A 15,514-nucleotide genomic window follows, 5' to 3' on the forward strand; every position below is an offset into this window, starting at 1 on the left:
ATTTTTATTTAAATTATTTTGTTAAGCAATTATTTAATAATATGCAAGTATAAAATTATGATATTTATTGACTATTTGTCATATTACAAGAAATTTAACAATAATTTATATTTTTTATATTTCTTTCAGTAAATTTTTATAATATTTGTGTTTTATAATATATAATATTCCAATATTGCAATAACATAGAAAAAAAATCTATGTTTATAATTTCATAATACTAAGGCAGCGATATTAAGAGATTTTAGAATATCTATTTTTTAGCTCTTATTTATTATTTTCAAAATGTATGTGTGTGTGTGTGTGTGTATATATATATATATATATATATATATATATATATATATATATTTATATATTTATATATGTATATATAGACAAAAATAAATTTACTATTCTATAATACATATTATTTTAAACATAAAATAATTTTATATATTATATATTATATAACAATTCTCTCAAAATTATAAATAATATATTAATTAAAATATCTTCAAATAATTGAATATAAGAATTCAATTGAATAAATATTTTAGCATTTCCAAGAAATATCAATCAAATAAAAATTACATATAGAATACTAATTTAAAATTAGAAAATTTATGTTACGAAATTTATTAAAGTAATAATTAAATTTTAATTCTATAATTTTAAAATTAATAAAAATTTTTAATTAATTTTATATCAAAGATATAAAATTAGAAAGATAATATATTTAATATTATTTAATCTTCTTTAATATAAACTCTAAAATTGATCCTTACATGTATTTAAAATATATGTAAAATTTACAATAAATGAAAGATACATTTAAATAAAAGATAAAACTTATTCAAATCAATATGATCAGCACAAATATTGTTGAAAATAACAATATACCTTCTACTATAAAGGTCAGTATATATATTTTCACAAACATAATTTGTGAATTAAATACTCAAAAAACGTCATTGTTAATTACTTAGAAATATTATTGAATACTTAATGTTCGTAATAAACAAAATAATAAAATAATAACAATTAAAAATTTATGACCAATCATTAAATAAAGGCACGTAAATCTACAGTTTTATTATTTTAAAACATATATAATAAAAAATTTATTTAAGAATGAAATATTTCAATATTTCCTTATATATGTATATATATATATATATATATATATATACATATATATATACATATATAAAACACAAAACTTTTTACAAAATATTTAATATTTAAATGTGTTCGGTAAGAAAATTATTTAATTTGAATATACGAACACTTTCAAAGAAAAATTAAAAATTTTTGACCATATACACACTTATAAATTTGTAAAAGATGATAGCATATATATTATTGATATTTACTTACATTTTTCCTTTTTAATAAAAGAGTAACGACAATTATTCTTGAAAAATTCCATGTCACTTTAATCACGTTTGCCTTATTGATCTCGTAAAGTGATTTACTAATTATAACAGATAATCGCCACTTTATATTTTTACTACTTACATATTATATCGTATAATTTTAATAATCGCAACATATATACGATAAGTAACAAAATTCATCGAAAACATACGAACATGTCGCGTATTAATTAAAAATATAAACTTCGACGTTCTATTTGCTATCTCGAACTATTCCCGCGTTACATTTAATCATAGATTGTAATAATCCATCGAGAAAGATTTAAACGAGATAGAAGTGACGTTCATAAACTAACTATTTTTGACATCTGAGTACTTTACTGCCACCTAGTGAAGCTATAAATGTACACTGGTTTAAAAAAAGAAATTAAATTTTGGAAGTAAATCTACAATAATCCAGTTTTGTTGACATAAAAAAATTCGTAAGAATTCGTTATTATCAGAACGGTGCAAAGAATTACTTTCATCGCTTTAAAGTTTAGATAACTATTAAAAATGTGGCACTTAATTTGACAGTGAATATTAGCCACATAAATATCGCATCTATAAACATATTTGCAGTCCATGTGCAGCCACAATAGACATAGAAAATATGAGACAAAACTCAGCATGGTGCAATCTTTCTTTCCTGAGCTGTCATGGCACTACCCCACACGCAAAGTACTCATTCACACTTTAAATTTTGTTATTTTTTTCCTTTTTTATAATATTTAAGTATGAACATTCATAATTCAACTATCAAATGTATTAAATAACAATAATGGAAATGACTAATATTCTAAATCTGTTTTACACAGTCGGGTTCAAGTTATTTGGTCTGAATTATATGATCATAAAAGATGATTGCAGCTACACCATTCCAGATTGCAACAAAAATTTCTGTAAAATTAATAGTCCCAAGTATTCATACTAGTATCCAGTATTTGCTTTATACACTTTTAGTTGGTAAAAAGACTGTTACTTAGTGAATGCAGCAAATACTGCCCAAAGAACTGGATTAGCATTAGGTTTAGTAGCTTCTGCTTCAAAATCAAGGTCCAATAATGTTCGTACTCGTCGCATTGCTATTTCATAATCGTCATCTGAGAGTGGTGCAAATGCATTTTCTAATACATCAGCTGCATGAGCTAAAATTACTAAAGCTAGTGTTCGCCTATCCATACGACCAGCATCATTGACCCATCGACTTAACACAGCTTCTTGAATCTAAAAAATATAAAAAATATATTTTTAATATTGTTATAATATTATTAGCAAAATAGATAATTTTAAAAAGTATATTAATAATGTGAAATTGATATTCTTTATATAATATAATACAAAAAAAAAATAATTTTTTTAAAAAATTACAATTAAATTTATACATGTATAAAATTTAAATAGAATTCAAAGAATTTATTTATTTTGGAAATATTAAAAAACACATGAATGCATATAGATAATATATATTATATATTAATTTGTATTTTGACAATAATATATTTTTATAGAAATATAAACAAATAGTATATTAAGAGAATTAGCAATAATTAGTAACTAATTTACCTTTTTTACAAGTCGACTTTTAGCAAGGTTATCAGTAAGAGGATGAGTTGTCATATCAAAGAGTAAGAAATTCTGTTTTTCAGTTGTTAAAACTCCTTTTTCAACAAGATTTTTGGCCAATCTTTCTCTAACATTTTTCAATTGATATCTTAATTTAAGTGGATTCCATGTTTCTCCTAAAAAAAAAAAAAAATATTAGAAATAATATATAAAATTTATTATCAATAAATACGTATATTCTTAAACTAACCACTAAGATATTCAATCCAACTAGGAACAGTTTCAGGTGGATCAGTTTCTTTTAAATGTTTCAAAGCTTCATCTAATAAAACATCTCCTGTGGGAGCATCATTTTTCAAAAGAAGTTTTCTCACCAATAGTCCTTTTTTGCGCATACCAGCTTTTTCTAATTCTACTCGACCACGAAATCCAAGTTCTGCCAAAATACAACCACGTAATCCAGAACTTATGCAATCATTCCAAAATGATGTGTAACCCTGTCAAAAATATTCATCTTACTCTTCAGGTACTGATTCATATATTTTGATAGATGTAACAGTAAAGAAATTAAATATAAGATTGAAAATAGTAATGTCAACAAACCTCCTTGTCTTTTAAGCCAAGTAATAAAACTTCTTCCATAAGTGTCAATCTTGTTTCCTTATCAGAATCGTCGTCGATTTTGGGATTTGAATTAAGATCTTTTTGCGTATTACTGTCCGTATCCATTCCATGGCCAGATAGTTTATCATTACCAATATCGTTTGAACCATCCTGTCCTAGACCACTGCCACTACTGCTATTAACCACACGTCGTCGTTGTACTAATCCGTCAGTGCGATTCATCATTTGATGAAGCTGTGCTTCTTTTACGATTACGTCCGCGTGTCAAATACGCCACCGTGTCGCCTTTACTTCCGATGATTAAATGTGTAGTCAACCGTAGTTAAAGCAAGCTGGCGGCATGTATTGAATAATATACACTATATTGTTGACGTTTTAACAAATATGACATATCTTTCCAAGATGGCCAATCTTTACGAACGTCGTTATTTTGTTCTATCAGTATTAACCTTTTTTATTACTTTTGTATTATATACAATTAAGAACAAGTCAAGTATACGTTGTGCGTAACACTATCGTTCTGAACGTAGTTCGTTGTTTCGGCAATACATTTACCTCGGCGCTAATGTTTTTAGAAAGAAACTTATCGCAGTTCAATCGAGGTCCTCTCACCACTCATCAAACCTAGGACGCGAATCGCGCACCATATATTACAATAGTTTAGAATGTTCACTCCATCTAGAAAACGAACCAATCTCTTTACTCGATCGGTAACTCTGCGATCATCGCGCCAAGTTTCGCATAAAAGTTGAGCGAATTTCAAAAATGAATAGTTTGTTCTTGACTTATTTCTCATGCAAAAAGATTTTAATAATTCAATTATTATTTGAATTTTTCTTATTCTTTTTATTCGTTTTTTCAAACAAATTTTTAAATTAAATATTTTCTTTTAAATTATTAAAATGTAATATCGTATTATTTAAAAAAATTTTATAATGAATTGATTCATTAAACTTATTAAATTGAATTAAAATCTAATGAATATAGATTTAGAAATAAAATATTTATTAATAAATATATCAATATTATTATTGATATTAATAATTACTATTAATCAATTAAATATTAATGATCAAATAAATATATGGATATAAATTTTCAGAAGAGTGTGAAATTAAAAAATATCTTTTCTATTGTCTACTTCAAATGAAAAAGACATAATACAAAACATACAATAATACAAAATAATAATACAAAACTAGATGTTACATTTCAATTGAAAAAAAAAATAGGAAAACATATTTACGTACGCTATATACGTATTATTTTTAATGCTGCAGCATTTACAATAGACAGGAATTCAATTACACGATATATAATGTTCCACTTCTGACAATAACTTCGCACAATAAATCGTGCGCTATAAAGAACTCGACAAAATGAATTTGCTCGAACATTTGACAAATAACGGAATAACGTAATCCATATAAGATGCGTATTGTAATCACTTGTAATCAAAATCATTCTATTTATTAAATTGAGTTTCAATTTCTAATATTTAATTCTTCTCGCCAGAAGAAATATTATTCTCTTGTATTATTGTGATGCAAATTATTAACATTCGAATGAGAATTTTTTCCACATAATCATTATAAATTATAATCCAGCATCGCATAATTTCATTCGCGATAATTCTAACAGAGCCCAGTTGAGCTATCGTAGTATATCACCATTTTATCAGACAGTGTATTTCTTCTAACTACGATATATGGCGAAAAACATGTTAAAGCCATCTGATGTAGCTGATACTACTCCTTCTTGATAATAAAACGTGGATAACATTAACGCTGAAAGACTAGGGGGGTTTTCACGTGCACCACGGTACTTATTTTAACATGCATTATCGCTGACATTTCTCGATAAAAGGAAAGATGCAGTGAATAAAAGGAAAAGAAAAAAAAATATGTTCATCACCCTCTGGTCTTGTAAACTTGCATATGAAACCAGTAATACAGGACACGGGTAACGATCAATTTTTATTGCTCGTGAACAATGGAGCGAAACGAAAATTGCAGACCAGCCGCGAGCTCTGCCTCGTCGTTTCACAGCGAAACATTAAGTTTTACAGTTAAACTGTACACACATTTTTGAAAGCGCCAATAAAATGATACGTGTTCCCGTGTATACGATATAGGTTCGTATCACTCGACGATGCATGACGATTGTCTCGTAATCCAAAAGATATAAATCCAAAGAAATCAGTAGATATCGTAATTGTCGTCAATGGGCTATATAGATATCTAAATTCTATATAATAAATTCTTAAACTTTAAATTATCTACGATCCACGAGGATTAAAATATTATGACGACGAAGTATTCAAGTATTGTATAGATAAAACTTAAAAAAAAAAAAAAAAAAAGAAATTTACAAAAGTTAATATAGATTATATATTATATATCAAGTATTATATAGATAAAACTTAAAAAAAGAAAAAATTACAAAAGTTAAAGTTAATAATCGATTAACATTAATATCTATTCGATATTTTAATATCAATCACAAAGTTTTTTCCTACATATAGGTTTTATTTCATTACATTAAATACTGTGGCTACTTTTCTTTTTACCATAATCATTTAAATTCAAACCATAACTTCGGCATACCTGCATGCTCAGCTACCTATCGCTTCGTTAGAAAAAGTGCAAAACGTTTTGTATTCAAGCAAGGTGAGAGTAATCACTGTTTTATCGGGGTTAGTGACACTGCAGTCGATCGTGGTATACTGATATTGAGCTTAATGACCGTTTCCCGGCGTTCAATGTCAACTGTTCAATGTCGGTGCCCACATTTGCATGGGGCACAAGTAGAAAAGTAACGAAAAAGGAACGGGAAGGAGTACAAATACAATGATAAATTCGTTTACGAAATAAATAAATTACTTCCTTCGATTTACATCGAATAGCAAAAGAAAGTACAAATAAAAAGAAAGAAATTTTATGAATATCGAATAGTTGGAAAAAAAAAAAAGAATTGCAATCCGTGATTTAATTATAGTTTACAACGTTTTATTGATGTATTTTAATGGTTTTCGATATGAATTCAAATGTCACGTATTTAATGCGGCAGCGTTAAATATTCAAATGTCACAAATCTTTTCTCACACGCCTTTCCCCATGCAACTCGGATAACGATAATTCCCCTTTCCTGTTCAATGTCAATTCCACGCCTATACGACATCGCTGCATAACTTTAATCTGTACGATGATTTATAAATAGAGGAAAGAGCAACGGAAATGAATATTCTAGATCACGAGTAAGGAGTAATTTTGAGAAATTGTATATCTACTATGGCAAATTAATCAAATTTTTTTTATATTTATTACGATAAAAATGATTTGATGTAAGTTTAATGATCAAATTCTAAAAATTGATATGAAATTCACGTTTTAAATGCAGAAAAATATTTACTATTCACTATAGAAAAATGATATACAAATTTTAATTTATGCTAAAAAAAAAATAAAATTACACGAAACACACTTGAAATAAGAAATATAATATATTTAACGATAAAAGATACACTCGATATTTAGCTGTCTGATTAAATAATTGTTCCAGCAAAAGCTTATACTTGTACGTTAAAATGCTACTCGAGAATAATTTTTAAAGGAAGAAAAATTGCAAACTTTAAATATATAAATATATTAATGATTATAGAAATATTTTGATCCATGAAATATTATTTAGCACCAATTAATATCTCTTTAAACCTTGAAATTAACCGATGTGAATCTCGTCGTTAATCTGATTATCAATTTATCGAATCGAATTGAACGAAAAAGAAGAAGAAGAAAAAAAAATTAACATCCTTATCTTTGCAAAAATAACTTTTTCACAGTTGTGTCATTATTCTACACGAATAACAAAAAGTTACACAAGTGTTCCAAAGCGTAATCTTGCGTATACATGAATCGATTTATATAAATCGGTTTCACCGATCATCGCACCGAAAAGATCGTAACCGACCAGCCAGATTGTCACTGTACAATTTCTATTTACACAGAGAGAGAAAGGGAGATATCCGTGCAAGGAGAGAGAGAGGAAAAGAGAAAGAGAAGGTAGGAATCGAGGCTGTCGGTGAAGGCGCAACGAGAGGCACGTTCAGTCGCCCGGACCCGCTCGGTCGGTCTAAACATACGGTACCTGATCGTATAATCCGCGATCGTAGTGGCTCTGTCAGGTCTTCAATCCTCTCTTAATTGTGCATTTTTGACGGAGGAGGAACGCAAAGAGATACCATCGAGAGGATACGTTGTTGCAAACAGGACCGAGGATGATTCAGTGGGATCAGGATTGTTGAAACGCATCGATTTTTCATTGAGGACCTTGTATCAGGTAAGATTGAAAATATTTCCTCATATGTATTAATTAATTATTAAATATTGATTGTAATCACAATGATGCTAAATAATATTATTTAGAGAATAATCCTTTCTTACTGTCCTCGTTTTAATCGATTCGTGCAAACTTGTTCTCCCTGCTTTCTTCAACGAAGGATCGCGTTTTGCGATAACAATAACAAGACGATAGGTGTTCGAGACACGTGTAAAAATATTATACGAATCATTGGTTGGACGTTTGCACGAATTGATATATATAAATCGATCGAAAGATTTCTTATAGATTTTTCTTCCGATAAAAATATGTTTTGGAATAAAATCTAATTTTATTATCATCGAATATTTTATATCTGTTTACATACATATTTAAATATCGTTCAATTATCGACCAATTATCGTTCAGGGCGTGTTTTTTTGAGCAATCGGTGGATAAGAAATAGACTGATATAGGTCATGGGAATATTCATCACTTATCGACGACTTTATCAGTTCGATTATCGCTCAAATTAAATAGTTGTTTCATGTTCGCGTTAAAATTTCAAAAAGATCGGAATTTCATTGGCGCGCTTCTCTGTGTGAATCACTGCCGAGTTCCCCCGTTGCTCGTGGGCTGAAGCCGGGTCTCACAAAAGGGAAACCATGGGAAGAATCGCGTAATCATATTATTCGTAATTAATGAGAACGCTTTACGACGCTTCGAAGACGCCAATTTTTTAACGATGTGAACGATGCATTAACACGGATGCCATTTCGGAGATGCTAGGTTAATGGCCAGGATCTGCTTACAGCTGATCTTCAGAAAGCTTCTTTCATACATATTTCATTCTTTCTCGTCTTCTTTTTCTCGTCATTATATCTTTACTTTATCTAAATTTGGTAAATTTTAAAACTTGTAAAATATGTTGTGACATTGAGTGAAGATTAAAAAAATTCACAAGTATCGTAGACTTTCATTGTGTGTTTGTGTTTATATCTTGTTTGTTAATCAATAAAATCTTAAATTATTGAAATAAAATCAGAGATGAAGATAAAATATAAATTTTTTTTCCATTAATTATGTTTCGATAAAGGAAAAATAATTTCTTTTTTTATATATATATTTTTGATTGCGCACAATCTATTTTTATATTCGATTTCCAATTATTCATTGTGATAAACAATTATTTGCACCTTTTATTTCTGTTACACTGAATGACTTTATCTGGATTACATAACTGACTGTTGACGATGAACGATAAAGTTACGGTGCATTAAATAACTATTTTAACGTACATTAAATTTCTTTCCAATTATTTTTAATTACAATTGTAAATTCAATTTTCAAGTTAAGTCACGAAAAAAGAGTAAAAGCAATTTTACCAATATTAATAGTAGGAAATAAAACTTAGTTTTCGCTATGTTTTATCGATTTTTCGTTACTATTAACAAAGTTAATTATACAACTAAAAACTTTGTATTTTCTGATAAAAAAGACTGAAGATAGAAGAAAGTAGAAGATTACCTAATTTTTTCCTCAGAATGCATACTGATCTCATCGTCATGACTAATCTCACAAATACAAATATAAATATATTTGTAGAGAAAAATAAATTTAGAGGTCCTTTGTACTGTGCTATCAATAATTAGAATAATTTAATCACAGTTTGATTAAATAGATCTATCTTCAAGTACACATCTATAATATAAATTGTAATTTTTCTAGAAAAACAAACATTATATCCAAACAATCAACGTATTAAATTTATAAAAATGATTTGTAAAAATTATCCATACCATAAATGTATTATGTATTTATAGATTATGTTTCCTTTCTTTTGTATAAATGAGTCATTTTGATCGGATTATCGATATGTGAACTGCTTGTCGTTATATTTTTTTTAACAAATATTTTATAATTTAATAATTTTCAATAAAATTTCTCACATAATAATAGCCAAGTTGAAATAAATATTGAGAAAATTAAATTTTTATCTTAAAAATTCCGTTTAGTTGTATTACTCATCCAACGTAGCTGTATCGAGGTATTTCTTATTTCTGGAATTAAATTCGAAATAACGGAATGAACAATAATTTAGATATTTATAAAAGTCCATTACGATTAAAATGGAAATTTGATTACTAAAAATTTGCATATCCACTCGTCTATAGTAAATATTACCTTTTATAAGAGGGGTACATATTCTTACGCTCGCTGTACAATTAGATTCTTTCGTATCCATTAGTTCCGCAAGTTCGAAAAATTATTTAAAGATTATTAATTAATAATTAATTCTATTCAAGGAAATATCAAAGGTCAGCGGGGGAATACAGCTATTAAACAATGCTGCAAATGAAAAAAAAAATGTTATTGAATATAAAAAATAAGAATTTTATAATAGGCTTACAACTTCGTTCGAATTAAACAAATTGGCGACCGAGTGTTAAGTTAACTGTAATTTTGAATCACTTTGAATGAAAAGAGTAGGTAATAATAGTAGATGTGTTTAATGAAAATGGAGTAGCGCATGCTTCATCGATGATACAATCTGCTCGTATTTCTCCCCGCGTAATTCATCAACTATTTTATTAACGTTTCGTTAGATTATTAGAAAACTCTATTATAATTAAAAAGAATTTAATTAGTTAATCAGAAGGAAGATTGATGAGCGTGGCTCGAGTAATTCGTCTTAGTCAACGAATCATGAATCTTTTCATAAATTGATTCGTCCACGTGAAATTATTCGTGGAATCGTCAAAGTTACTGTCAAAACGATTCCTCACTGATTTGATCCCAACCTGGCCTCTTCCAAGAGATTACCGTAAATCCAAAGTAGTGTTACATTCCTAGGATGATTCAGATGTATCCCCTGCCTCCTTGCGCTTCCATGGATAGCTCTGTTTGTTAACGAGTTTTTAAATTATTTAAATTACGATTCTATCAAATCTTTACGGAGATACATGATTATTAATAACACATGGAAATTATCTATCTGTTATTTTTATACATAAAATGCAAAGACAAAAATTTTGCATTGTACGATTGTGCAAAATAATCGTATCGTGGATGATTAGAAATTTGTTAAACGATAGAAAATTTCTCTCTTTCTTTTTCTTTTCTTTAATTCAATGGATTCACTTTATAATAAACCTAAAAATTTATCTGGATTCTATTCGATTTATTCTAAACCTGGAATTCATCGAATATAATTATTGGATCGCGTTATGATGATCTAGAAAATTTAGACAATGCTACAATTATCGGCAATAAAGCGTGAATAACTTTTTCCACGAATATTCCTTTTGCGCAATAATGGTTCTCGAGAGCCGATAGCGTGAAATTGATAACGAAAAGGAAAGTCGATCGAGTAAGTTAATTGCTTCGAGATTTGTATTACAGATAAGAAGAAAAATCGGTTTAATAATATATCTATTCAACGTGGAACGATATGTTATTACACTTATTTTATATTATTAAAACGTTTCGCTATCTCTCTCTCCCACGTGTATACATAAACCGGATACTGCGTGTAACTTCAAAGTGTAAAGATAACTGGTTAATTGAAACCTGCATAACGTAAGGAATAGATTTTGCTAGATACCAAAGCGGAATTTCGTGCTCGTCGGTTATTGGTTTATTATTACTTACTGGCCACACCAACGATATCCACCCAGGGGGGCTATTCTATCCATTTTCAATACGCTTCCGTTTCTTGGTTACAATATCTCGATTGTTGAAGATTATACGTTGAATAATTGAATATTAGAGAGAGGGATTCATAACGATCCATATCAATTCTTGCCTTTATTCATTCACAAGCATGCTACAAGTATACCATTTTCATTTTTTCATAGATTAACGTTTCCTTTAACGAAATATATCCGTACGTACGATCTTGCTTACCATCGACACACTTGTTATCTAAGTAATTACATCGTGATTGAAATTGGATAAAGATCGTTTCTCTTACGTGCAAGATTCCAATTGAATTTATCCGTCCAGTGAAAAATTATTATATACCGTGTCCAAGGAAACAGATCTTTCTACGTTCTTGCGATTCCTGCATTTACCTGTCGTGCCACTTTACCGTGAAAGAAAAGAAAGAAAAAAAAGGGGGAAAAAAACAGGAGCAAGATGCAAAAAGTAAACTTGTTTTAAACTCGATGCTAGTATGAATAAAAGGAGGGAGGGAGGGAGGGAGAGAGGGGAAAGGATTGGAATTATGCCACTGCTTCCAGGATAGCATGGAAAATGCATCGTTCGTTCCATCCGCTCGCTTGAATAACGGACGATTTGGATTTTCATATAATTTTCGGTTTATAAATCTTTCACAGGCCGGCGAGCACGATCGATGCGGATCTCACGCGGAAAAATTACAAGCGGTGGAAACGATCCGCGCGTCGAGCAACGTCGAAGCAACCTCGAGCATTCGTTACACCGGGAATCGTTCGAACGGGATCATCGATCGGGATCGACGAAAGCTTTCGGAGTGAAAGTAATTCCCTCCCCTCGTGGCAAATTCTTCATAACACAATGTAATTCGACGTGGCGATCATGAAACTATCCGCGGTTGTTCCGGAAGGAATGTGAAACGAGCAAACTTGTCTTCGCTTTTTGTCCACGCTTACTCTTAACGCGCGCTTAAAACAGAGTCCAGTGAAATAGACGGAGAGAGGATATCCGTTTAAGTGGCGCATGGAGTGAAAGTCCGAATATAAACGAGTGCACGAGCCCCTCTCTCTCCCTCTCCTCTCTCACCGATACCCGTTTCGCCGTAATTAATGCTGTTCTACGCGCCCGATCGCGTTCGAGTTATTATTCACAAATTTTTCTTTGCGCGAAAAAAAAAGGCAAGAAGGAGCATGGATGGATTTTGAATGAGAATCGAATCCCAAACCATCATCCATTCGATCGGGAAAATGTTCTCTTGAAAACTGCTTGAAAATTTATAGGTTTATAAGGGAGACGCAATGATCTCTGGCTTTAATCGGAATTCGAAGGACGTCGTTGGGGCTGAAACGGAAAGGAAAATTTAAAATGCAATATCTGAAAAGACACGCGATTGCGAAAAGCACGAATTGTACATCGATATATATATATGTATAAATTACTCGGGTATATGTTTGCTAGTGATGGGATTAAGATACATATTCACGAATCCAGTAGAAACGATTCGCTTCGCGGGATTGTTGAATCTTATTATTGAGATAACGTTATATTATATTATATTATGGTTATATCTATTAAAATTTCTAATATAGAATTAAAAATGGATCTCTTACTGTTACTGAAACTTGTAAAAAAAATCACTTATTTCTTTTTCTCTTACCAAACAATGATATTTGGGATTTGGAATTTACTTGATCCCATCGCTAGATCCCCTATTTTTTCCAACCACCAGGCCAGTAAAATCGTGGCTGTCCAAGCGCTGGTCGAGGGTACGGCTCGCATTCCACGGTTTCGCGTATTAACGTTTAAGTTATTACGTTCGCAGGGACCGCGGACCAGTTTCGTATCTCGAATTTTAATCGAACACCGTCACGGTAGAACGAACCTATATACGCGCGTATCACGCGTGTCATGGCGCCTCTCCGTCTCTCGGCCGAGCATACCCTTTCCATTCTTATGCTCTGATAGTAATCCGGCGGACAGATATCAGGGCAGCCTCGAGCCGACAGCCGGGAAGGCCGTCTACGGCCGGCCATATCGTTGGATTATTATTATGCATGAATTTCGTGAACCGGTCGCTCGTGTTTGCTGACGCCCTGTAAGGGTTACGTAATAGGCCGAGAAAGTTTTTCGAAGCGTGCTCTTGACGCGTGTCAACCCCGAAATCGGATATACGAGGTGATGGTGAGTTCTAGGAGGAGGAGGAGTTCGAATTATTTTCGGTGGTTTGCCAGGAAAACGTGGACGGAGCTCGCCAGTTCGTCAGGAATTTTTTTGAGATCGTTTCGCTTTATGATCGAGGAGGAAAAGAAGGAATTGATTTGGGCTGCAGAGAATCAATTGTATACAAGAAAATGAATGTTTAAGGGAAATGAGCGAGTCGAGAAAAAATAATTTGTTGGCAAAATGCATGGGCTCTATTTTATTTCCATTTCATTTGTGAGAATTATTCCAACTTATCGAGATTATTAAGAGAAATGAAATATGATGAATTGTATTTGCAATTATTTTTTTGAAAAATGATATTAATGCATTTGAATGAATAATAAAATTCGATGAATTGATTATCAATTCAGCGTTAGATTTTTATTCATTTTTGTTCGCGATAAAATTTTTTATCTTTCATTCCATACAATATTAATCATGCATGTTCATTTTGAAATGAAAACTTTGATGGCATTACAGTTCTTCAAATGTAGAATATGCTGATAACTAGAAAAAAAAAAAAGAAAAAACGTGAGATTACTTCATTCGTTTATTACACTTATCAATTCAATTGAATTTTATGTTAAGAAAGATACCGTACGTACGTAAGTAGAGCAGCTATGATTTCTGTTCAAGAAGAAATTGCTTATGTGTGAAATAGATGGGAAAAGGATTTTATTAATTTCTAAATTTTTAATATAAATTAATATTTAATGGAATAATTAATGATAATTTCTGGAATGTTATTTGAAAATATAGAGGAATAATTTTCTTACTGACCTATTTCAATTATGCTAATATAGATAATATAATCGTTTTATCAAATTCATTATAACAGATACAATAATGCAAGTTATTGAAACATCTATTTATCTTTTAATAATTAAAAATAATCAAACATCAAATTAAATAATTTTCTTTTATTATGCATAACATTATCATGGATGATCACTTATATTTGCATGTGAGTATCATTTTGTTATTTAAACTTGATACATTTTGTTTGATAATAAAGAAATGAATCATAAATTGTGAAGAAAGTGAAAGAGGACCATTACCAAGCTAAACGACGATAAACTGAAGTTTATAAAATGCAACGTCATCTTGTTGAGTTGGCTACAAGTTACTCTTCTATTTCTTTCGATCCTTTTTCTATTCGACACATCCTCACGAAATTATACGTTGCTATTTTCACCGAAGTGAACTGTGAAATCGCGTATCACACTGTGAATAATACAGTTAACTTTTTACATAAATTTATCTTACGGTTAAATGGAGAAATCGTATGAACAACAATTTTGAAACTTACAATATATTCAATACTATCTGCTATCAATTTGAATGTTACTTAATAAAATAAAAAGCTTGCCCAATACTAGGTAAATGTAATTCAGATTCAAGTTGAGATAACATTTTAAGGATTATTTTAGGATATCATTTCCTTAAAATAATATCAGATTTTTGATTTTTCGTTTTCCGGATTTACGTGGTTAAAATAATTTGTATTCCGTATGTATGTATGTAACTTTCGAGAGAAGTTGTCCTTGTCCTTGAAAAGCTATGCCACAGCTTTGAGTTCAAGAAACGATGGCGCACGTGTTTTCAAGTGACCTCATGTAAGGTGCTAATCGCTCAGTCCTATTTTTGGCATTTTAACATTTAAACATTAGATGAAAAGAACGTAATTCAACGTGTGTAAAAAGCGTGATTAAAATCGTCAAATCTATGTAAAT

General features: G+C 30.1%; 2 protein-coding genes and 1 long non-coding RNA gene across 4 annotated transcripts in view; 1 reads left to right on the forward strand and 2 right to left on the reverse strand.

Moving 5' to 3' along the window:
- Positions 1 to 1,397: 1,397 nt before the first annotated feature.
- Positions 1,398 to 4,220, reverse strand: LOC412824 (Golgi phosphoprotein 3 homolog sauron). The gene is made up of 4 exons (XM_006560717.3): positions 3,567 to 4,220; positions 3,214 to 3,460; positions 2,964 to 3,139; positions 1,398 to 2,624 (listed from the first exon to the last, which is right to left on the reverse strand). The coding sequence occupies exons 1-4, from the start codon at positions 3,810 to 3,812 to the stop codon at positions 2,376 to 2,378; spliced, it is 918 nt and encodes a 305-aa protein (XP_006560780.1). The 5' UTR covers positions 3,813 to 4,220; the 3' UTR covers positions 1,398 to 2,375.
- A 3,323-nt stretch (positions 4,221 to 7,543) lies between these two features.
- LOC100578420 overlaps positions 7,544 to 15,514 on the forward strand; it is a 54,565-nt gene continuing 46,594 nt past the window's right edge. For both annotated transcript variants that reach the window (XR_001702239.2, XM_003249771.4), the window contains exon 1: positions 7,544 to 7,925. The gene's annotated coding sequence lies outside the window, so the exon portion shown is untranslated. The remainder of the gene's footprint in view (positions 7,926 to 15,514) is intronic.
- Positions 9,714 to 14,501, reverse strand: LOC107964054. Its single transcript, XR_001702184.2, has 3 exons — positions 13,237 to 14,501; positions 10,089 to 10,253; positions 9,714 to 9,964 (listed from the first exon to the last, which is right to left on the reverse strand). It is a non-coding gene; the product is annotated as an uncharacterized LOC107964054 (long non-coding RNA).

The sequence above is a fragment of the Apis mellifera genome, linkage group LG2 (assembly GCF_003254395.2).
Source record: "Apis mellifera strain DH4 linkage group LG2, Amel_HAv3.1, whole genome shotgun sequence".
Lineage (NCBI taxonomy): Eukaryota > Metazoa > Arthropoda > Insecta > Hymenoptera > Apidae > Apis > Apis mellifera.

What these genes read in the sequence shown, in the direction of transcription:
- LOC412824 (XM_006560717.3), bottom strand. Translation starts at nt 3,812, where the DNA reads ATGATGAATCGCACTGACGGATTAGTACAACGACGACGTGTGGTTAAT. An exon ending in TTGGCTTAAAAGACAAGGAG is followed by an intron (nt 3,461 to 3,566) that starts GTTTGTTGACAT and finishes TATTTTTGACAG; the next exon opens with GGTTACACATCATTTTGGAA. An exon ending in AAAGTCGACTTGTAAAAAAG is followed by an intron (nt 2,625 to 2,963) that starts GTAAATTAGTTA and finishes TATATTTTTTAG; the next exon opens with ATTCAAGAAGCTGTGTTAAG.